The sequence below is a fragment of the Alligator mississippiensis genome, chromosome 1 (genome assembly GCF_030867095.1).
Source record: "Alligator mississippiensis isolate rAllMis1 chromosome 1, rAllMis1, whole genome shotgun sequence".
Lineage (NCBI taxonomy): Eukaryota > Metazoa > Chordata > Crocodylia > Alligatoridae > Alligator > Alligator mississippiensis.
This window is the reverse complement of record NC_081824.1, coordinates 103,178,268-103,201,639: the sequence shown is the minus strand read 5'-3', so window position 1 is coordinate 103,201,639 and position 23,372 is coordinate 103,178,268. Positions and strand designations below refer to the sequence as shown.

The 23,372-nt window shown below is 37.8% G+C and overlaps 2 protein-coding genes across 6 annotated transcripts in view; one reads left to right on the top strand and one right to left on the bottom strand.

Annotated features, from left to right (window-relative positions):
* Positions 1-17,199, bottom strand: part of PLN (phospholamban) — a 57,838-nt gene extending 40,639 nt beyond the window's left edge. Inside the window, exons 1-3 of one of the 4 annotated variants that reach the window (XM_019479564.2) lie at positions 16,973-17,179; positions 12,288-12,323; positions 2,900-3,778 (exon numbers count right to left, since the gene is read on the bottom strand). In XM_019479564.2, the coding sequence (XP_019335109.1) occupies positions 3,612-3,778; positions 12,288-12,323; positions 16,973-17,132 (363 nt within the window). In that variant the 5' untranslated portion in view covers positions 17,133-17,179 and the 3' untranslated portion in view covers positions 2,900-3,611. Of the gene's footprint in view, positions 1-2,899; positions 3,779-9,547; positions 10,032-12,287; positions 12,324-16,972 lie in introns of those variants that run through there. The other 3 variants (XM_006263663.4, XM_019479568.2, XM_019479565.2) reach the window with 3 other exon arrangements.
* The window catches only part of CEP85L (centrosomal protein 85 like), a 200,968-nt gene that overhangs the window by 91,435 nt on the left and 86,161 nt on the right, over positions 1-23,372 (top strand). The gene's annotated exons all lie outside the window — the stretch shown is intronic.

The window sequence follows — 23,372 nt, the reverse complement described above, 5'->3', positions numbered from 1 at the left end:
CTGAGGAGTAATTTTTTAAACTTTTGATGCCAGAAATAATATTTAAAATGAAAATGGTATGTGTCATGAAGATCATGGTAAATACAGTAAGAAATAGGGTTGCAGACCTGTTTGTTAGGGCTATCTATATAGTAGACATAATTTGGAAAAATACCCTGGTGTTTTTCAGTACACAGTATGTGTTTGTGTGCTTAGTGAGAAGAAGCTCCTTTAGGCTATGTGGAATTTTATTTGACCCTAGTATTTAACATGAGATAATGTGTGAAAACTACTTGACTGTATCTTCCTTTCTTCTCAGTCTACCTGTGTACCAATTTCCATTAACGTTTGCTTGTAAAATATTTAGGTGTAACCTGAGAGCTAGGCATGAAATGGTAGTTTTTAAATCTCCTGCATGATAACATTTAGAAATAGGTTTCTGTACCAAATCAGAACAGAGAAGAAATATTTTTAAAACATTTTGGATATTCAAATGAAGGCTACATCTGTGATTGACTCAACTTGACCAGTGGGATTAACAGTGAAGCTTTTTAAAAGTCAACTCAAAAATATTTTTTATCAACTGTCCAGAAAACTGAAAAAATATTTAATTCACATTTTCCCTCTGAAGGTTTTGATGAAACCATATTTTCTTGCTAAAAATTGTGTTTGTTTTAGTTGTTAGTTCCTTTACATATATTTATGTCTTTAATGAATGTACTTTGACATTCTGACTCTGTTGGTCATGAAACTGGGACTCTTAGGGTCTGATAGCTGGGATGCAACAGCACACTAAATATGCAGACTAAATGTGAGTGGATAATGTAGATCTGCCACTTCTTTAAAAAAAAAAATAAAAAAATGCCAGGACTGCCACTGGTCCTTAAAAATGCCTGGTCTCTATATATAACAAGGAACATGTTAATAGTCCCAGCAGTGTAGCCAGATCCAGAAGCTGCCTTTTAGTGAAAATGTTCTTTGCAGTTTCACTTATATATTTTTCTTATTGTTTCAAATGTATGTGGTGTCGTTAGTTGCTGAAAAAGTGGGTATTGCATTTTTTTTCCCAAAGGTAGCTGCGTGATATTGACTGGTGAATAGTTTCTTTTGGGTTTTGTGATAAAGTCCTTTTGAATGGAAGATGATGTGTCACAAGTATGTAAAAAAGGGTCACCCTCCTCTTTTCAAATTGTAATATCTGAAACATTTAACAATATGTTTTGTTCAGCTAATCCTAATTCTTAGATTTGTGTACCTTTTTCTTGTATTTACACAGTACACTTTTTAAATAGGTTTATGTAACACATCTGGAATTTTCATTAGAAAAAATTAGGAGTGCATCAATGGAGATTTTTGGAGGCTGATGCCAATATTTAAGGAGATATACAGCAGACTCAGATCCAATATCTGATACAGCTGCCTCCAGGTGGTAAGTCTGGTGTGGTGGAAGGGGAGAGGGGAGAGAAGGGCATGTGGAGGGGAGATCAACACCCCCTACAGTGAGGGAGGGGGCAGAGGCAGGCGCTGCCCGGGGAGGGGGAGGTGTGCGGGACGGAGCCGTGGCTCATGGGGTGGGGGCAGCTCCTGCCTCTGCTTACCCCCCGGGTGGGAGGGGCACGTGCTCCCGGATCCGCTCAGTGCAAGGTGGGTAGCAGCCTGCGGGGTGGATCTGGAGCCAGCACTGCATGGCTTTTCTCACTGGCCACTGGGCTCAGAGCGGGCTCTGGCGGTGCTGGGAGTAGGCTGCAGCCACCCCAAATCTCGATGCAGCTCTGCTCCCATCCCTGTACCGCTGCCCACCACCCAGTGCAGCCGCAGCTTTTCCCAGCATTTAGGTGGAGGTGGGGTGCTGAGCCAGGGCTATGGCGGGTGGCAGCACAGGGCTGGGAGTGGAGCTGCAGCGAAATTTGGGATGGCTGCAGCCTCCTCCTAGCGCCTCTGGAGCCCGCTCCAAGCCTAGCCCCTGGCAAGAAAAGCCCTGTGCAGCCCCGGCTCCAGCTCTATTCTGCAGCTGCAGCCTGCCCCGTGCCACGCAGATCCAAGGGCACATGCCCCCGCCCTCCAGGGGTGCAAGCAGCAGTGGGAGCTGCCCCCACCCCACGAGCCGCGTCTCCATTCTGCGGCCCCCCCCACGCCCCGGCTGGGCAGTGCCTGCCCCTGCCCCCTTCCTTACCATGGGGTGCCTTGATCTGCCCTCCCCTCATGCCCTTTCCCTCCCCCCTCCCCTTCCAACTTACCAGCTGGAGGCAGCTCTCCACGCTGCTGGCTCTGTTCCATGCTGTACTGTGGCTGTGCTCAGCACGGGCATTTATCAACTAAAATATTGGCACCTATTGCGCCAAAATCTGTTACAGACAATTTTCATAATGGTATCAATCCGAGATTGGACTGATGCATCAGCGCACCTCTAGAAAAATTACAATGGGTTTGTCTTTCCTTTTGACTGCAGTGGCCTTTGGATCAGTTTCTGTATGTCTGTTGGGTTTGGGTTTGTTTCATGTTGCGGTACTCATTTACAAAGTGCTAAAAGGATTTCATCAAAATAACAACCACCCATTATTACAACTTGAATCACTTATATATGAATGTACAGGCATATTAAAAAGCAGAATATCCCTCAAAATATAAATCAAAATGTGTGATAAAGTGCTTATAGTGAAGTAGCTGTGCAACTTCTTCCTGCTTGAAACATACATCGACAATTGTTACAGGACTTGACAATACAGTAGTGTAGTGACATAAAAAGTAGTTGATTTATAGTTTGTTGCTCCATATGCCTGTTGAGTTTGGAAAGACCAGTTCAAGTGTTTATTACACTCATAGTAGATGACAGCAATGAGCTTTTCTTGCAACTATCCAGGCCATTCCATTTACTATTGCACGATATTTTGAGCAGACTTTAGTTATTAGTGTGTGGAGGCTTGATAGTAGCCTGTTTTACAATCTCTTGTAATTAATTGTCTGCTCAAAATGTCAAGCTCACCATTTGGTGAATTTCTAACTGCTTTGAATACTGATGCATAATAGCAATGGCTTCTCACTTCTTAGACGGTGCGGTGGATGGTACATCTCCTAAAAAGCTACACTATGCTTTCATATTTGAACTTTATTTGCTTGTCAAATCCTGTAACTGCTTGGTAGGTATTCCTTCTTTAGGGAATACCTACCTTATTTTTGTTTCCCTTTCCAGAAGTTACTTGAAACTGGCTGTCAATTTCTTTAGTCATGTTTTCTGCCCTTCTGGCTTGTCTGTGTTTCACATTCTGCATAGAAGCTGATCTGTGGAGATTCCCTATTTCTGCAGTCCTCTTTGCAAAGATTATACTCCTGAAAAGCTGCAGTCTGTTTTATAGATATTTAAAGTAAATGTTCTGTACCAGTGACAAGATTGGTGTCAGCCTAGATACGGTTTCCTTTCGTAGCCAGCAAGGAACTATTCACTCTCTCTTTCTAATGGCAGATAGATCATTATGCTTATCTTTTAAGATCTGTTTTTGCTGGAAGATAGATATTTGAATGTGTGTTGGTTGTATCCTGTTAGACATTTCTCTGTCTGTACAGCGTTGCATATTAAGTTCAGATACTTTGAAGTGCTAAGTTATCATTTCAGGAACATGCGATTGTACGTGGGTTCACATGAGTTTCACAAGAATAAACACAAGCACCAGCACCATGACAATAAGCAAGAAATTGAGTAGCAAGTTGAGTCCTCGGTTGTTAGCAAGATCCATGCTCTTCACAGGTCTGCCCTCTTGTGCTTGCAACTGACTCTTGATTGCAGTTTCCGCTGGTTCAGCTTCTGTAGTAAACAATTGGAATTCACATGTATTTCATCCTGTATCCTCACGTTTTCTACCTGTATTCAGTTTCTCCTACCTAAGAGAAAATTGTTCACAGTAACTAATGACTTAAAATGAACTTTAAACTTTTTGCCAAACTTTCTAAGCTAGCTGCTCTTATCTCCTGTATCTTCATAACTTGCAAGGAACTGATCAGTTCTAAAAGAAATTGCTTTTATGTACCATTTGACTATATTTGAAAATGAAAGAATGTGTGTGGTGCTCTTCAAGGAGCTTTTGGAATGTACTGGTTTATAGCTCCCAAAAGACCTATTTTCTAGTAACAAGTAGCTTAAAATTTCTTTGTTTCAAAAAATGTAAGAATTTTCTAAATGGGTTAGATGTGTCTTCGCAAATTTAAAAATTCTCTGTCCTTTTAGGGTTTTCAGCATTGTGGCACAGTCACACCCTTTGTATTTTGCCAACATCGTGCGGCATAAGATTTATTGCTGTTTTTGCAAAAGCCTTATTAAGAATCTAGATCGAGTTGGCAGAGGTTGCAACTTTAGTGCTTTTAATAGCATATGCGCAATAGTTTATTTTAAAATAATAACTTAGCAATTGTAAAAACAAAATAGAAACAAATAGGACTGTTCAACACAGCCTACTAAATACTGCCAAACTTCATTTTGAAGATAAGCCAGCTTTCCCCTCTATTTCACCAAACAGGAAGGAATTTTGCTTTTGTTTGTTCAATATAGAATTTCAAAAGATATTAGTTTTCCTGTATCTTTTTTAAATGGCATAACTGATTTTTATAAAATAAACAGTCTGGCAAAGCTGCATGCCAAAAATAATAAAACACATTCTTTGAGCCTGGGTTTAAACTTTTAAAAATATTTTAGGAGTTTACTAACAAAGACTGCTGTTGCTTAGAAGCTCTGTACATATTATCAATATGTTTTATTTTTCTATTGTGGTTATACGAAAGGTTAATTGATCTTTTTCAATTAAAATTAAAATCATAGTCCTTTGATTTATACTTACTTACATTCTCAGTTTCCAGCTACAAAATGCTAAATCTATTACAAGCTGAAGAGTGGGGAAGAGGAGATTGAAGGTAAAAAAGTTCTTTGTAATAAGGCATTAAATGGGAGTCTCAAAATTTCTAGGAGCATTTTACAAATATTTTTCTAATTTTATGGGCTAGATTCTGGTAGTAATATTTATCCGTACAAAGCTCTAGCTCTATTATACGTTAAGTGATGGAGTCTGGTAACGAAAGCTTCTGTAGCCCAAATAGGTTCCAATAGGATGTTAATAGATCTGCCCGTAGATGAATTTGGGATTAATTTATTACTATAAGAAGTACTGTATAAACAGATCTATTTGTTGTAGTTGGTTTAGTTTCTGTCATGTAACGTATAGCTAAAAAGCATTTCTGCTTTTAAATTAGTAAATTGAAGGTGAATGAAAATGTGGCTGGCATTTATACTGCTATATGTGTTTGCCCAAAAAGCTATGTACATTTTAGTATATGCCATGCACCGTGTACCTATGCAGCATGGATGGTTTTGCAGTGAGAGTCATTAGTGTTACATAGCTTTGCAAGAGCAGTACTGATTAGGTCTATTCTATACTTGCCTTTTCATCATAAAACTTCTCAATAAGAGGTTTGGCTTTCCTGGTAGGAGCAATAATAATGGTTGTAAAAGTAATACAGGATAAACACAATGGTCGTCTCTACCTGCTGGTTTTTAAACTGTCATTATTTTGTGACCTTGCTGCCCAGACTTGCTCTATCAGAAAACTAATGCTCAAATGGGTATCCTCAACTGTTGTAAAATGGCTGTACACAGAGGTCCTACAAAACAGAGTTTTTTGTTTTGTTTTGTTTTTTAGGGAAGAGTAATTTTGATTCTGAGTAGTACGATTGTGAGGGACCTTACAGATCATTGGGTTCAATGGAAGAGAGAACTTCCATTGAATCCAGTGATCTGTAAGGTCCCTTCCAGCCCCTAACAACTATGAAGTCCAAGGGGATTGGGGACAGTTAGAAGTTCAGAACTTGAATTTTCCTTTTTGGGAGGACTGATCCAAGATTATTTCTTGTTTATTTTCTTGTCGTGTGTGTAAGAAACTAGCAAAAAGTTGTGTAGCATGTAGTAAAGCAGAATACGGAAACGAAAACTTAATCCAAAGTCATCTAACGTATTAAGAGTTTTTTTTATTGTGCCTTTAAAAAGGGAGTGAACTGTATTCAAATGCACTCTATTGCTTGTATACAGTGATTGGTGAGTGTAATTTAAAATACAGAAATATAAAGAACCAAAAGTTTTGTGCTGATTAGTTTCCTATGGTTTTAATTCATAGTAGATGTTAGAACTAAGTATTGTGTTTCTAATTTGCATTTGAATATCTTGTTTGTAAACTAATACAATTGCTATTAGTAAACAGAAATAAAATACTTTAAAGATAAATATAGAAAGAATGAGAATTGTACCCAAATGTGCACAAAAGCTTTATTTTTATCTCTGGGTTTTGTTGGCATTAGTTTTGTAAAAGAAAAAGATAGAAATGTTAGGGCATTTCTTTTTATCAGCAGAACCCTAAGGCCGTTTATACACGTGCTCTGGGAGTGGGGGATGGGTGGGGGAAGAGAGGGGTTCATTTGAGTAGCTCTCCAACTCTAATTAAAGCACCCAGAGTGTCATGTGTATCAGCATCCCTATGCTGAAAAATGATGGCAGGGTGCTTTAATTAAAGCGCCCCTGCTGCCATTTTTCAGCACGGTGTTGCTGAGACGCATGACGTTGTAGTCTACTGGAGCTTGGTAATTACCATGCTCCAGCAGACTTCTTTAATCAACAGTTTTTTTGCTTGATTAATCAAGTCTGCTCCAATTCACTGTAATTACAGTGTGGCAGAGCAGCCTCGCTGCACGTGTATAGGCATCCTATGACATAAATGCGACCTTACAGTACACGCTACATACGAGCATTGTTGTCAAATGGTTGGAGGGTTTCCAGTTTCTTAAGTCTTGGGGTTTGTTTGTTTTATTTTACGCGAACAATGTCTCAATTCCATGTTTCATTTTTATGAGGAAAATTCCCCTTTAGCAGTGTTTACTTGGATTGCAAAAACAAATTGGCTTTAGTGGAGCTTATCCCAATGAGGTGTTTCCAGAATGTACAAATTGCCATTTTGGGGGTGTTTTCTTTTGTTTTGTATACAAAAGCCCAACAGTTTTGTTTTAAAATAAATTTTTAGTACTAGTTATTTTCAGGTATAATACATTTTAAATGTCACCAAAACAGACTGAAAACTGGAACCTTCCAGCACCAACAGAAAGGGAGGCTTTCAGCATTAAATTATATTTCTTCTGCAGTAGCAGCTTAATGTGTATTAGATGCTTTGCAATAAATAGTGATTCTGGACTTACTAACATCTTCTCCTGGAATTGTGGGGCATGGTGGAAAGACATGAAATTGAAAATGAGACCACTTACAGTTTTAATTGTAAACAATATTCTCGTTCCCTTTAAACTAAATTTTTAGAATTCACTGTAATTCTTCTGTTACACTTTCCCATAAGCATATTCTAAATAACAGTAGCAGAACTTTTTTGCAAGCAAGAATTATAAGGATATACTTTTTAGAATTAATGCTCTCCTGCATTTGGGTTTCATAGATTTTTCATAGACATTAGGGCTGGAAGGGACCTCGGAAGATCATCGAGTCCAGCCCCCCCCGCCCAAAGGGCAGGACGTCAGCTGGGGTCATAGGACCCCAGCAAGATAAGCATCCAGTTTCATCTTGAAGGTGTTCAGTGAAGGCGCTTGAACAACCTCCGGTGGCAGGCTGTTCCAGACCTTGGGGGCTTGGACAGTAAAGAAATTCTTCCTTATGTCCAGCCTGAATCGATCTTGTAGTAAGTAGTTTGTGACCATTCGACCTCGTCATCCCTTGGGGCGCTCTGGTGAACAAACGTTCCCCCAGATACTGGTGGTCACCCCTGATAAACTTGTAGGTAGCCATCAGATCACCCCTGAGCCTGCGCTTTTCCAGGCTAAAGAGCCCCAGGGCTCTCAGCCTGTCATCGTAGGGTCTGCTTCCCTGACCTCTGATCATGCGCGTGGCTCTTCTCAAAAGCATGTGATACTGTGTGGAGGGTATACGCAGATACCAAGGTGTTGTTTGAAACAGTTTTTTCACATGTCTTCAAGGGCAGATTTAGGATTCTAATATGTTCTAGAAGTGCAAGTGGCAGAATTTGCAGCTGTCCTTAAATGAAGGTCATAGGAGCCAGAGGATTGCTGAATCTTATCAGTGACTGTTGTAATCATCATACAGTAGCTTTCTGTTTATTGCCTATAGCTGTCATACGCATTCTGTGGGTTTGCTGTCTACATAACTGTTGCCTTAAACATGCAAGGCATGCCCATGTAGTCTTACATTACACCACATGCTATGCTGCTGCTTCATTCTTTCTGACTTCCCATTATTCATTATCATTAATCCCTATTCCTGTAACAAACATTTAGTTCTGGGGCAAGCTGTTCTTCCTTAGTATCTGCATGAAATTCCCTTTGACATCTCTTTTATATTAATAGCAGTTGCACACCCAGATGGGAGTAGAATAGATCCTTTTTAAAAACTAATTCTGTTTTTCTGACTGATATCCTTGGATCCTGAGCTTCTCTGCCTCTGAATGCTGCTGGTATAAAGATTGTACATATTTAAATATGGGCAGCAGTGAGAGGGCTTCAATCTAACACACAGTTGTTGATTTTATAGATTACTTTTGTCATGGCACTGATTTTTAACCATTCAGTGATGTAAAGTTTTACTGCATCAAGTAGGCTTCTGTAGTTTCATTTTTGCTCTTAGGAGATCACTTAATTCTTTTTTTTTTTTTTTCTAGAGGTTCTCAGACTTTAATAGTGCAGCCATATATTTAGAAGGATTATTCTGTAGATTGCTTTTTTTGTACCTGATCATGTGGGCCTCTTCTTGTAGTTGCATACCTTCTCTTTGGATAATTATTAATCGGGAAATATTTGTGTGCACTTGGCTGTTCCCTAATGAACATGAGCAGTTAAAAAGAAAGTCTTGGTTTTGCCTATGAACAACACCTTCATGGGCCACTGTTGGCCCATGGTCTGTAGCTCTTCTGCTCTGTTTCTGATTCCTGCAAAATTTGACTTCCATGGCAAAACATCAGACTTGCCACAAGACAGATGTGTGGCTTTTATTCAAGATAATCCTGTTAGAAAAATATACTACTTGTAGACCAGCTAGTTAATGTCCATCTTTTATGCATGTGTGTGAACACTAAAGGCTAGGAACAGAAGTTACACTCAAACCAATATAAGTGATCAGAAACCTGTTCAAATCTGTAATGCAACAGAAGTTCATTGCACGTAAACTGCATTCAAAAAGTCCAAAACGGTTTAAGATAAGCCTGGATGGATATAATATCAGACTTAATTGATTTACTTTAAATCGGTTTATTTAACTTCTGTCCCAGATCCCCTCCAGATTTGAGTTATGAATATGTTTAATATCTTAGGTGATTGGAAGTGGGAATTAAAGTACGCTGGCCAAAAAGTAATATTTCTGTTTGAATATTTTAGTTGATTTGGCTGAAACTAGTCGAGTAGCACAGTGACCTTCCCAAGTCTGTGGAAAAGGCAGTAGTTTATAACATTCACAAAAGATGCCCCTTGACAAGGCGAACAAGTAAGTTAGCTCATGCACAGCATTTTAACAATAAGCTTTAAATCACTGTTCAAGACAGAATTGGGTTTAATATGTTTTACAGTAGCTAGTAAGGTGGTGTGGTAGTTGACAGATAGCTCTAGTCCAAGTGTCAGGCCCTCTCCCAAAGGTATCCTTGCATTGGGAGTTTCTTGTGTGGTTCTTTTCTCCTCCCTTTGCGGTTTTTGGATAGGATAACGTGGAGGGGATCATTCAGAAGTAGTGGAACTTCAAAGAAGCATCACAATGATACAGATAAGCAAGAGGCAAATTAAAATAAGAAAAAAATTTACAAAGAGATCCCGGAGCCTTTGGCGTGATTGTGGGTTCACCTCAATAGTTGAGGCTCTCCGCAGGGCAGAGCGTGTTAAGTACTGGACCTTCTCCATGGCAACAGCAAAGTGGAGGACACAAGCCAGAAGATTTAGAAGTGCAGGTAAATAACAGAAGTTGTCAGGAGCAGTGCAAAGTGCTTATTATCTTCTCTTTTTGGTTTTAAAGAATCTTTGTGGAGCTGGGAAAGCAGGAAAGTGAAGAGTTAGAAACACAAAAGTAAAGTGTTTTGATCAGTACGAGTGTAGATTGTATTACAGTTGTGATAATGCCTGAAAGGAAAAAGTGAGGTTACTTTTTATGATTATTTTCACTTGGAAAACTAGTTTTAAAGATAAAGGAGGTTCACACACAAACTACATGTGCAGCCTTATCCTGAGAGGTACTGGACACCTGCTGCTTCAGGGTGATGCTTTATTATAAAATGGGTGTTGGGGATACTCCACATTTCCCAGAATTAGATCTGTAGGTTCTAATTTTGTTCCCTTTGGAGCCTATGAAAATATTCCCAATTTATTCATTGGAGTTGGTTTGGATCCATCAAGAGGCAATTATGGTCTTGTGATTTAGATTTTGTTTATGGCTTCCACTGACTTGGGAAAATCCATTTAATTTCTTAATAGCTCAGCTTGGACAGAGAAGAAAATAGGTCCTTGTTGATGAATTTCCATTTAAAAAGAATTGACAGTATAAGAAAATGTATCCATTCTTTGATTTGGGAAATTACTTTCTTAGAGGACAGAAATAAGATGCTCTAGATATATTAACATGCACGAAACCATTTCAGACCCAGAACTGTGGAGGGAAAAAATGTAGCTGTAATTTCTTAAATCAGAGAAACTGTTTCAAACATAGTGATTTTAGGGGAATACAAGTAATCTGCTGTTTAACAAAAATAAATGCAAAAAAAGTCTCTGTCCTCCCCCCCCCCCCAACTGTTCAGAGCAATGGTAGGGGTTTTTTGTTTGTACAGTCCCTAGCAGAGTCATCACTTCCTTGACACAAAAAAATGCTTCAGCATTAGTATTGATTATTCTTTGTCTCAATACATTCCCTAATCAGAGCTTACTCTTGTAAGTTTATATCAAATCATATCTAACAGGTATTCTTCCTCAGTCTACGCCCTGAAATAAGTCATGTAGACTACTACCATCCCTTCTACAGGGAACTGCCAAAGGATGAAAAACTAGTATGTGACAGTAACCTACCATCCCACAAATGGAGTAGTCATTCTGGTTGAACCATGGATGCTACAAGGTGGTGTTGAGTCTGTGTCCAGATCTGACTAAAATATCTCATAGGAAATAGCCTGTGGTCAGACTCAAAGTTTTTTTAAATATATTTGCTCCTAAGCCTCTCCAAAGGAGAAGACAGTAAGTGGCTGTCAGTTTACATGTGCTATTATTAAAATGTATGGCATAACCAGGACAGTTCCACTTGCAGTACTAAAGACTGCAAGAGCACTTAAAAAAAGTGACTTCTAAAAGAAACCAGATTGCACATAAATATTTTAGTATCTTCTGTTGCTTCAATATAATAATATCTCTTTTGAAAATTACTTGGATTTTGTTTGTTTTACTGATTTGAATTTTCAGTTGATCTTAATATTAACACAAACAGAACAACACCAGGCATATATTTTTGTTGCCATTATTTTTTTTTTCAACCTTGCTTGACTCTGAAGTGATGAAAGCAGGTATAGCAACCTTTCAAGTATTTGCCTGGAATATTCTTCTTGCTGTCTCTTAGGCCCACACACAAGAGTTCTCATGACTCAAATGAATACTTATCCATTCTCGTAACCTAATACGGACTGAGCTGCATTCAAATGTTTATCTTCCAGGCAAGATTTGTAGTAGTTACAAATAATTTTGTTCAAGCAGCCCATGAGGTTGACACTTCACAGGCAGCCTTATTTGCTGAGAATGACTTCATCACAAATTGCTGTGTTATTAAGAAAGACCACGCACACTGAGTAAAGACACATAACTTTAGGTTGTTGGGGTTTTTTTGTTTGTTTTATAAAGTTAAAAGTAATATCCACTGTTGGAAGGGGTGAAAAAATTGCTAAGTGAAATCAGCCCTGGCTTTGGTTTTCATATATAGCACACTGCCAGCATCAAGGGGTAAGTGGGAAAGTGGTGTAAGTGAAAATATATGCTTTTGTGTTTTAGAATAAATATATGTTGAATGATTGCGGGGGGGGGGGGGCGGGGGGAGAGAAGGATGCAGTAAATAGCATTATCATGCTAGAGAACCTGTGCAAGGTTTTGAAAGAATCGGGAAGTAATCAGTAGTAGTTCTGACTGCTGCTTTCTCTACTCACCCACTCTCTGTGTGGAGAGCTTATCTGATCTGCATATAGTTATGCCCATGTGTCTAGGTTTCAGCACGTGTTTCTTTACAAGGTACATGGTTTCAGCTAGCAAACACCTACCTTCTGCCTTAATCCTCCATGACTGTTGTCGCCCACCTAAGTGTACATAAAGAGAAAAAGATTCAGTAACACAGCTGTGTGGATAGCTGACAAGGTCAAAAGGAACAGTTGGGTATATTGGTGCCATGAAGAATTGCTTAATTAAAGGGAAGGCCTCCACTGGCTGTCAAAAACAGCATTAGAGAGAGACCCAAATTTAGGTAACTGGCACAAACATTTTTGTTCAACGTCCAGAATTGTGCACGTCACACTTGTATGCACACACAAGAGTTACAGGCCTCTCTGAGCCAAAGTGCAGCAAGAGGACAAACTATATTTGATAGCTCCATAAACCAGGTAACCTTGTATCCTATATAATGATGTGCCAAGTATTGCACAGCCCCTCCCTCCAACAAAAAACCTTTTGACTCTATTACTGTATGGATATTTTGTGTGCTATAAACTCCTGAATGGTGCAAGATAAGGCCTCATTACCTACTCTACATGCCATTATGTGTGGGGTCCCATTTGCATGAAGTCTTACAAGAAGTCACAATCACTACTTGGTTCTTTGCTGACATCATTTCAGTGAATGTGCATGGTTATTTTTATCCGTGTTTCTGAGTGTCCTTCATACTGAGAGGTGGTATCTGAACATAGTTTAAAACTGTAGGCCATATTCATTCCTGATGTAGCTACGTTGATTGCATTGGAGTCATACAGAATAAATTTGGCTCCGTTGGAAATGCCACAACAATTTTAGATACCGCCTGTTTCCTGTCATATGTTTACTAAATGCAGCGATGATATCAGTGAAATAAAAGGTATTTGACGCGTGCAATTTGTTGGTATCTCATGGGATAGTTAGGCATACAAAACAACCACCAGGTGATGAAGTAATTAATGGTATTTTTACTTTGATAGCATGCTCCCCAAAAAGCAACATCTGCCACTTGGTTTTTGAAAATCAGCCTCTTCAATAAATTTTAAGTACCATTGTGCATGTATGTTTTTGGAAACTTGCTTAAAATAGTCCATCACAGAACATTTGTTGGATTAGTTACTCTTCTGCTTGTAAAGAAGTATAGGTTGGAAAGAACTAATGAGCAGGATTTGGGTTTGCTGCTGAGAACCTAGAACTTTTTTCAACCAAAAGAGAGCAAGGCCACTGTCTAGGGTTGCCCACTATGGGGGTGTCTGTGCAGACTGGGGACTTCCTAGAGGCAGATATGCAATACCCATACCCAAATATGGAACAAAATGTATCATTCTAGGCCTGCAAAGATCTGTGGGTAGTGTGGAGACCTAACTGTTTTTCCTCCTTAGCTAAAGGAGTTTGCCCTGTATTTATCATTACTTAAAATTAAGCTCATTCTACAATATGTTGACTCATTTTGAACATCTTAACACTGTTTGAAGTACCTTTCCATTAACTGTACTGAAGCTTTTGTCACCTTGAAATCTCTCCTTTATTCAGCCTAGGAAAGAGGAGGAATGCTAATTCATTAGACCACTAGAGGTCCTTTGTCTACTGTTTTATGCTCAGTTCAGTTCAATGGAACAAGTGTTCAGTGTTGCTGGAGAGACTTGTGAGGGGACTCGGCAATATATGGAAATAAATGATCTGCTTGTAGTCTGCTGCTTTTTTGTTTATTAACTGAGTTCCTATACATCCACCCACGGTATGGAAGTTCTCCTGAACACTGTTTCAGCTTTAAGTTCTATGGTTCAAGTTTTTGTTTTTTATTTTGACTGATTCAGTTGTCTTGGATAGAGAATGGTACCAGGTGGTGATCCTGCAGAAAGAGACAGCTCTTGGGGCGCACTAAAATGTTCCTATATAGTGAGTGGTTGGGACAAATATGAGTATTACACAGAAAAAGAGATAGAGATCAGTTAAGGTGGTAACTGAAGCATTGGGAAGAGATGGGGTGGTTAGTGTTTTATAATAGAAATGGAGTGGACAGGAAGACAGAAGTTTGCTGAGTGAGCAGGGTGGGGGAACTGAATTAAAATAGAATATGGGGTCCAGGAAAGGAGAAATGGAAATGAACGGCAGGGAAATAGAAGGGCAGAAAATAAGCAGAGGAGGAAAGGGAAATGAGGAAAATGTAGTGCAAACAGATGAGAAGGACTGGAAATGGCACCCCTTCTCTGTCACATTGAGAAGGAACTTTCTTCACAAGAATTAACCTAGATAATTGGGAGAAGCTGGTGCTGAAAGGAAGTCAAATGGTCAGTTGGGAAACAATCTAAAATTAAGATTGGAAGGGAAAAGATAAACTGTATCTTGACACTGAAATGGTCTTAGTATCTGTCATTTGTACAATTTGACGGGGAGAACTTACACTCAATCAGAAGGTTTAGAATCAGATTTTGCCCCTACCCTGCTTTGTAATCAGTTTTTGTATTCTTGTTTTTTATATTTTATACCCTTGCTCAAGACCAAAAAGTTTGTACTTTTTCCTGAATTTCAGGCTGATGAGAACAGAAAAGGTTAAGGAGTCTAGCAATTACTTTAATGAACACCTTATAGCATGTGTGCCTAATTACTTGCTCAGTTTCTAATTGAGCATGTATATCTTAAGTTATTGGGTTTTTTAAAGTAACCACACTTTCACCTTCTCGATAGTGTTCATAACTGAATAAAATAAGCCAGGATCTCAAGTCATTGGAATGATCTATACTGAGGCACGATAGGTTATCTGGGTTAAATTTCCAACTCTCCCACAAAATCCCTGTGCAACTTTGAGGAAATTGCTCATTCTCTGTATGTATCAGTTCCCCATCCAAAATCTGGGAATATCATTGCTTGCTTCCCCCCTGCCCTCTTGGTTTTAAGAGGAAGGAGCTCTTTCTCCATCTGGGTTTTAAACTTCTCTTTGCTTTTGTAATACTAATTGACAAAGTAATAGGAAGCATATAGGTCAAATCTGAATCGAGGCAAAAGATTCAAGTAATACAAATACACATATATATTGCCACTAGGATGATCCAAAAGTAGTGTTGGGGAAAGGAGAAGGAATAGAGTGGGCACAGTTCAGGTGCTTGAAGTGATTTTGTGCCAGATATATCTGCAGAAGTTTTACATGTGGCTTAGAAGATGGACTCTGAAGCTATTTCAGAGTACCTCCTTGTAAGGGGCTCTCTAGCATGTGTTTTTGTTTGATTGAACTCCATTAAAAGCAAATCAAAGGTGCCCTTATACTTGCATAGGTATCTTTGTAGTTTGCTAATACTGTAATTTGAAAATTTCAGTAAAAAAAAAAATTCTGCTATTTGATTATAGGTCCATCCTGGTAAGACTCACATTTACTGTTAATCCCACATTTTATATATAGAATAGAATATAGAATGCTGTATTCTTACACAATTTTCCTGAAACTTTAAACATGCTTATGTGATGAGGTCCATGTGGATTACAAAAAAACCACTTTTAAAACAGGGGTAGATTTAAGTTTTAAGTATACTTTTGTGTACCCTTTCCTATGGGACAGCAATTTTCAGGTTTCTTGATCTGTGCAGTCATTGGCACTTGTGCTTCTCATAAACATAAACTTGACAACTATTTCTGTGTACCAAATGAATAGTTCATTTTTAAACTCATCTGCTTTATTTTAAAGGATTTCTATACACATTGTTTATAGAGGGCCAAATTTAAGAGGATTGCTTTTCAAAATACTCTGATTTTTTTTTGATTTTTTTTTTTTTTATATAGTGCTCAAGCACTAACTCAGGGATGAATTAGGGAGTTGGCTTCTTGGGATGACAGTATTTGATGATTTTAGCAGAATTATCCTGCGTAGTAGTAGGAATCCTCTGGGTCAAGTTCAGGTGCCTGTATTGGCCAGCAAGAATAAAAAAAAAAAAAGTCTTAAAAAGATTACAAAATGAAGATCTATGATTCTTAATCTTTTGCACTAGAACTTTGGATGCTGCATTTTGATGCTTCTTAAACTACAGCCAAATGTACCCAACAACAGAAAAAGTTTTCTTTTGGCACAATGTAAGTGAACCAACTTTCCAACTTAAAGAGAGCTTACTTTTCTAGGATTTGATGTTGGGTTGCTAATGGGGAGGTAAGTAAAAAAAAATCAATATGAAACCTTACAGTCTTCTAAAAATTTTAATAATAAAAAATCTAAAAATTCAGTTTATATTAAAAAAAAAAAAAAAAAGTAAAAGTACTGGGCAGGAATGATAAGAGTTTTAACCTTGTTGTGTAATACTGTTAGTTTAAACCAGGGGTACCCAAACTGTAGTATGCGTACTACAAAGCCATCTCTGGGGGGTACATGGGAGAAATTGTGTAATGGTGGATTTAATTTTCATTATAATAATAATTGGCATTTAAGGGGTTAAACTATAAAACGTATGCTGGCAGGGGTACACAGGCATCTAGTAAATAATTGGGGAACTTCTGGTATAAACTATTTACCCTGGGTTATCTGAAATTCTAAAGCACCATATTAAAAAGAGAGAATACATAGGGCTTTCTCATTTTTGTTTTTTTTTTATTATTATTTTTATCCCTTGCCCTATGTTTTCCTGTTCTGGAATTGGAAATGAAATGCCTTCATCATTTAAAAGATAGCTATTGAGGTTTTATTTAAGATGGTATGAATAATATCGGCTGTTAAATTTGAGCAGAGCAATTTAAGAAACTGCAACTACAGTAGATTGTAATAAAAAGAGAGATCCCTTACCTCTGTTGTTGATTATTAGTGAATTATAGAATTGTGTGCTCTGAGTTGTGGGAAATTGTCTGGAGATCTCTGGCAACTTGTCCGAGTCTGTCACCAAGTTTGTGGGAACAATTGAAGTAGGTGGAGAAAAAATAACAAAAGTTTCAGAGGCCGGGCTCATGATGTCATGCAGGAATTCAGAAGTTGTGATTGGTTGCGATACAGTCTTCTAAAGCGGAGAAGTTGCTCATCTAAACTTGTTATTGCAGTAACACATTAAACACTGGAAATATTTCCCCTTTCTTAAAGGTCCGTGAGGGAGAGGGGGAAGCTGTAAGGTGCTGTCTACTTAAAGTAAATAGCAGAAAAACAGCTTGAATCATTATGAAACGGAAGAACTTTAGTGGCATGATTCAGTGGAATGGCTGGAGGCTAATATATAGTTTTTCATGGAGTTGTGGCAAATATAGAAGTCTTAAAATTCTTTGATATGGTAAATTTGCTGCATCAAGGGCAAAATGTTTGTTCATAATAAAAACCTGCCTCTGCTGAGAATTTGGTTGATACAAATTATTCCATTTCTTATAGGTCCTGAGGATTATGATGCTGCTTATTTGTTACATGCGGGTTAGTGTTATGGGGTGAATAGCTTTTGCATTATGCAGCTGATGTCCTGGGGCATACAGTGGGTTAAGGACTATCATCTTGTCTCTCCAAAACGTTTCTTCCCTACCACTGGAGAGTCTATGCAATTTATACTGCATCTCAAGATTGCCACATCCAGAGATTAGATTAAGAGGTGGAATTTTGCTCTAAATAAACTTGGATGATTTTAAGCTTCCAAATTATTCCCATGTGATTGAAAAGATTTGCCACTCTAGCCTCTTTCCTAAATCAAGTATTTTGTAAACAAATGTCATTATCATGTAGTACACAGACAGTGGGCTGGATGCTGTACAAGCAAAAAGGAAGCACTGGTTCTTGGCCTACAGGCCATGCCCTGGCCCATGCAGTAGAAACCAGATACACAACATCCTGGAGGACCAAGAGGAAGGTTTGGTCTTACAGCATTTTTGGGCACCTATCTATAAACGAGCGCCAAGGCTGCTCTAAAGCACTGGAATTCCACTGTGTCGGAGGAGACTCCATTACGTGAGTCTGCTGGAGCGTGGTAATTGCTGTGCTCCAGCAGCCTCCTAAATGTTATGTATCAGCGTCCCCAAACTTAAAAATGGTGATGGTGGAGCTTGAACTAAAGCTTGTCAAATGTGCTTTAGTTGAGGTGCCCCTGCTGCCATTTTTAAGTGCAGGGATGCTGATACAGAAGACATGACAGTGCTTTAATTAGCGTGGCTCTTGGAGCCACGCTAATTAAAGGTTCCCCCCACCCACCTCCTGAGCATGTGTATAAGTGCCCTTTTTTTTTTCCCCAAGTAAGCTCTATTTTGACTTTTAGTTTAACAGAGTCAAGCCTGTGAAACTGTTAGAATGGATTGTAATGTAATCAGTGTTTGACTATTTTATTCTAATACAGTAAATTTGAATTGTCCTGCAAAATCAAGAACAGAAAATTTGAGGTTATTGTTTCAAATCAAAGTTAATTGAATCGGTCCTTAGGGAAGGATGATGATTCTTCACTTGTGCAAAAGGCCTCATAAGTCACTCATAGTGGCAATGTTAGCATTCTACATCTCTGACACCAAGATGTATTTGCCCTTTATAAAGAAGGCATCCTGTATTTATCACATGATGCAGTCCAGCAAAAGTACAGCTACCTTTGAAGGCTATACCATGCACCATGCCCTTTTATGAGAGAGAACATGTACCACTGTTGCTAAAACTTTCTTCTGTTTAAGTTTACTTGCTTTCCTTCTGATCTTTTTTTAAATCATATTTGTTTTGACTATAACATCAACATACTATCCATATACAGATGGATTTGGGGTAAAAGTAGTATTTTACTGTCATTTTGTTACTCTTTTTTGTGAGTCTTGCTTTTGTTGTTGGATTGTTGCTGCTTCAGGGGTTCATAAATATAAAAAAAATAAAGAATAATTTTTTAATGACATTGGAAAGAAAAGTTTCCCCTCAAATCAGTAGTTTATTTTTTTAATTATGATACTTGACATAAGATATTCCAAGGAAATAAAGAACAAATAAGTACTATGGATTTAAAGTTGACCTCTTAAGGAATTTCATAATCCTCTTCTGTGCTTTCTAAAACTCTTTGAGGACTGTCTTTAAAAAAAAAAATTAAAATATTTGAATATAATTATACAAATTTAGATTAAATGAGCCAATGTGAAAGTATTGTGTTGTCTGTACTGCTTGGAGACATACTGATTGTGTCTCTAATGATGTGGGGAAGGGCAGTTTTCCATGGTTTTTATGTTTCTAAAATGCCCAAAGTGCTTCCTGTTTGATGTACTAGTGCAACAAGCTCGAGAAGTTTATACAAGTGTATGCTGTGCGTCTCTTCAGTGTACACTTACAAAGTACTGGACACCAATGGACCAGTTGAGGACGTGAGAAAAGAAATGTTTTTAAAAAGGGATACGCGGTAGAGGCTTTGGTCTGCTTCATTTTGTTCTGCTGTACAAAAATGTGCAGCTGTTGCTTGCATGGCCTTAAATGGAGATGATCTGGGCCTTCTCCAGAGCAATTGGGAATCTGCCACAGACCACGTTTCTGTTCGTTTATTTAGAGATCCGGTTGATTTTTTTGGGATAATATCCAAGGAGAAAAGATGTTGTTACACTTTGTGTAGCAGCTCCTCATTTAAATAGTAGTAAAAGAAATGTTTTTAACTTCTTGTAAGTTATTTTGAGATTGGTTTGTTTTTCATAACCTACTTGTTATAAAATGAGGTAAATGTGGACATTGACCACCTGTGCCATCCATCTAAAACATCTGAGATGTTAATTTGTGATTTCATAATCTATAGTTAAGAATAGTAATTAACATTAATCAGAGCCTTGTTTGATTACTTTTAAACCACAAAAACAAAGGAATTTGTCAACAGCACTGAACTTGGCTGAAGCCTTATTTCATATTGTTATGCCACTTGTCTCTCATGACATTGTATAAATTGAAATATATCTTTACAGAGGCACATTCCAAAATAAAAATGGCATTACTCACTATGTAACTCACTGAAACTTAAATATCATGTTTGTTCAGGCTAAACATAATGGAAGAATGAGGGGACATGAGGAGGGTCAGTACTGCTAGTACTACAAACTACTCCAAAAGTCAAACCTGGGTTCTTTCACTTTTGTTCATTGTTACGAGTAATATATTTTGCAGGCCAAATTTTGCCCTTAGTGATACCTGTGTGTAACCTGCACTGTTCCATGAAGTGATTTCAGAGGTGTCCCTGAGGTGTAATTTAGGAAACCATTCTGTTAATGTATAAGAATAGGAACTAATTCATTTGAAATAACTTTTGTCATAGAACTCAGCAGGCAGGATTCTAGCACATCATATTATGCTGATTTACATTCAAGTTGATACTACATAGTTACACCAGTTGAGGATTGTAAGGCAGGCAAGCTGAGAGAAGATTGCATTTTTATATAAGTGTTTTTAAGAATAGAGATTGCACTTTAGGACATGGTTTTACAAGTTTAGTTGTTTTTCCATTTTTCTTTCTTGAATGTTAGTGGTAAGGGTTAAGAGATCAGTCTTGCTGCCTCTTTTTTGTTCTATCCTAAATGCCTCCTGGATATGACTCTTACCTTCTTAACAACCTATAGGAGAGTGTTGCAGTAAACACCTTCCTTTTATTGGACCTCTGCTGTGAACCCCAACGTGTCATATCAGTAGTGCATTTATTCTCTTCTGGTACAAAGTGTACAAGTTCTGTCTCTTCCCTACATGTTAGAATGTAATTCAAGATATTCCTCTTTATATGCTGGTTGAGATGGTGGCTGGTTAAATTTAATTCTGTCATTTGATATTAGCAAGCTGAGAAAAAGTCTCTGGCAGTACTCTCTCTATAGGTATACATGGACAGCTAGTTAAAAATCTCACAGAAACTAATGGAATGGCAAATTCTTGCATCCTTGAGTTGTTGTATCTTGCATGGTCAGGATATGTTTTCCTTTTGGAAAGCTAAAGGCTCTGACACTATTAATTTTGGTTTGTTACTAATTGAAGACTGTTTCAGTAAAGATCAGCTTTAATATCTTCATTTCCTTTAGCCAGTGAAATGGTAATGGACTTTTAAGCAGCATGATGCATTATAGGGCTATCCTCTTTTTTTTTTTTTAACTTGATGCTTTGACATATTCCTAGGTGGGGAGGAGCTCCCCAAAAGAGACTTGTGCCCTTCTGCTATGAATGGTTTTTTTTTTTAAATTTCTCCCTCCCAATACATGTTTTAATTTTTTAGATATCAGACATTTAGCATAAACTGAGTACATTGTAATATCTTACTTTACAAGATAGTATTAAGAGCATAAACATGCAGATTCTACAAAAAACAGGTTCTTTTTGTATGGATGCAGTAAAGTTTTGGAATTCAGATACTAAAGTATTCATTAAATTCAACAAAAACAGACTGGTAACTAGTCTATTGTAGAGAATACCATTTACAGGCTATCTCACTGGCAAAGAGAAAGGTGTTCCAGCAGAGAATATTCAAGGAAATAATAATGGTTTCAGCTTCAAAGTGTTTTTGGTTAACACTATGCTTGTTTTCCTGTTATGATGATAACATCTAAAGGTGCATTGTAGTTTGAGGCTTATAAGTCTTCTCAATTGGTCTGGCTTGCTTAGTTTGCATTAGGTGATATGCTGTAATTCTTGTACCTAAGAAAGCATGTTGAGTGTCTTTCAGATAAACTGTTCCAGGAAGCATAAAGATTAGCTGTGTTCTTTGACATGTTATGAGTGACGGATGAATGCAGAGACAAAGGCATATGAAGGAGAGATAAGACTCGAAGACTACATTCCAGTTGCCAAGTGTGGTGATGCTGAATTATCTTCACTTGAAGAGTAATTACAGAGCGGAGGACAAAGATTGTTTGTTGGACTTCAACTGTTCTGTATCTTCAGCAGAAGTTTCTTTAATGGAGGAGCATTTGAACTTTTTGCAGCTGAGGGACACATTAGCAATATGTAAGAGCTTAAGGGGCACATCACAGAGAATATTGCAATTGCTTTTCTCTATAGATGTAAATATCAGGGAAATTACAAGTTCCCTTAAGCAATGATCTTTTCTGCTCCAATGGTCACTCAGTTTGGGTCAAGATAGAGATTGCATAGACAGTTAGCTGATGGGTATCTGAGCTTCAAAATAAATACAGGCAACTCCTGCTTAGCACTCTTAATTGGTTCCTGAAAAACTGAGTGTTAAGTGAAAGGAGCATTAAGCGAAACCAGAAGTATTTGACGACCCAAGATAGTGACCGCAATTGTTTTTAATGACCTAAGATTTTCATAGATTTCTTAGATTTCAACTGAGAGCATTATAACAATACTCACTGAGTGCTAAGTGAAGTCGGGTATCAATTTCAAATGAGCATTATAGTGAAACAGCATTAAGCAGGGGTTGCCTGTAGGTTGCATTTGGCCTATAGTCTATTTTTAGTTATGCCAATTTTTGTCATTTGTTTCCTTCTCGCTTCCTGGTCCAATAGTCTTGAGTTTTGTTTTTGTGTGCAATGTTAATATACAGACAAATAAGAACCCTTTGGTGGATTTTCAGCCATTATTTATTTCCCTTTTTATTGCCTAATTAAAGATATAGCTCAACTATATTTGGATATTTTTTTCCAATTTCTCTTTAAATGGTTTTATAGAAATGTCTTCAGGTTCTTTATGATAAAGTCCTGACTTCATTGTGAAAAAACATGGAAGTTTTTTTATTATAAATAATAGATAATTTTTCTGAAGTAAATTTTCTAATTATACTTAAAAAGGATAGCTCTAAATCCCAAACTTAAATAATTGTGATCCTGAAAGGCTGAAATCTGGTATTTGGTGATACAAAGTATCAAACTGAATTTAGATCTGAGGCTGTAGTTCAGACCCATCCCTAAGCAGAAGGACTGATTCCAGTGAAAGCCTGAGATTAGTGTTTTCTGTCTTTACATGCAACTGCCTCCTAATGAAAGTTGTTATCACACAATGGGGTATAAAAACTATGCCATCTGTAGTATAGTGAATCCTGGGCCTGATTGTAGTACTAACTGTCTTATTGCCAGAGTGAAATTAAGGAGAATTTCTTTTACTTTACCAAAAAAGAATGTTTGGCGCTCTATTATTGTGGTTTTTATTCCAAGTCATTTGGGATAAAATGTGGATCTGTATACCTTTATGTCACTTTTTTTTTTTGACCTTATCATCAGCTGAAATGGTTTCTATCAAAGTAGAAAACTAGTAAGAGCTGTTTATATTGAATAAGACTGACTCTTGA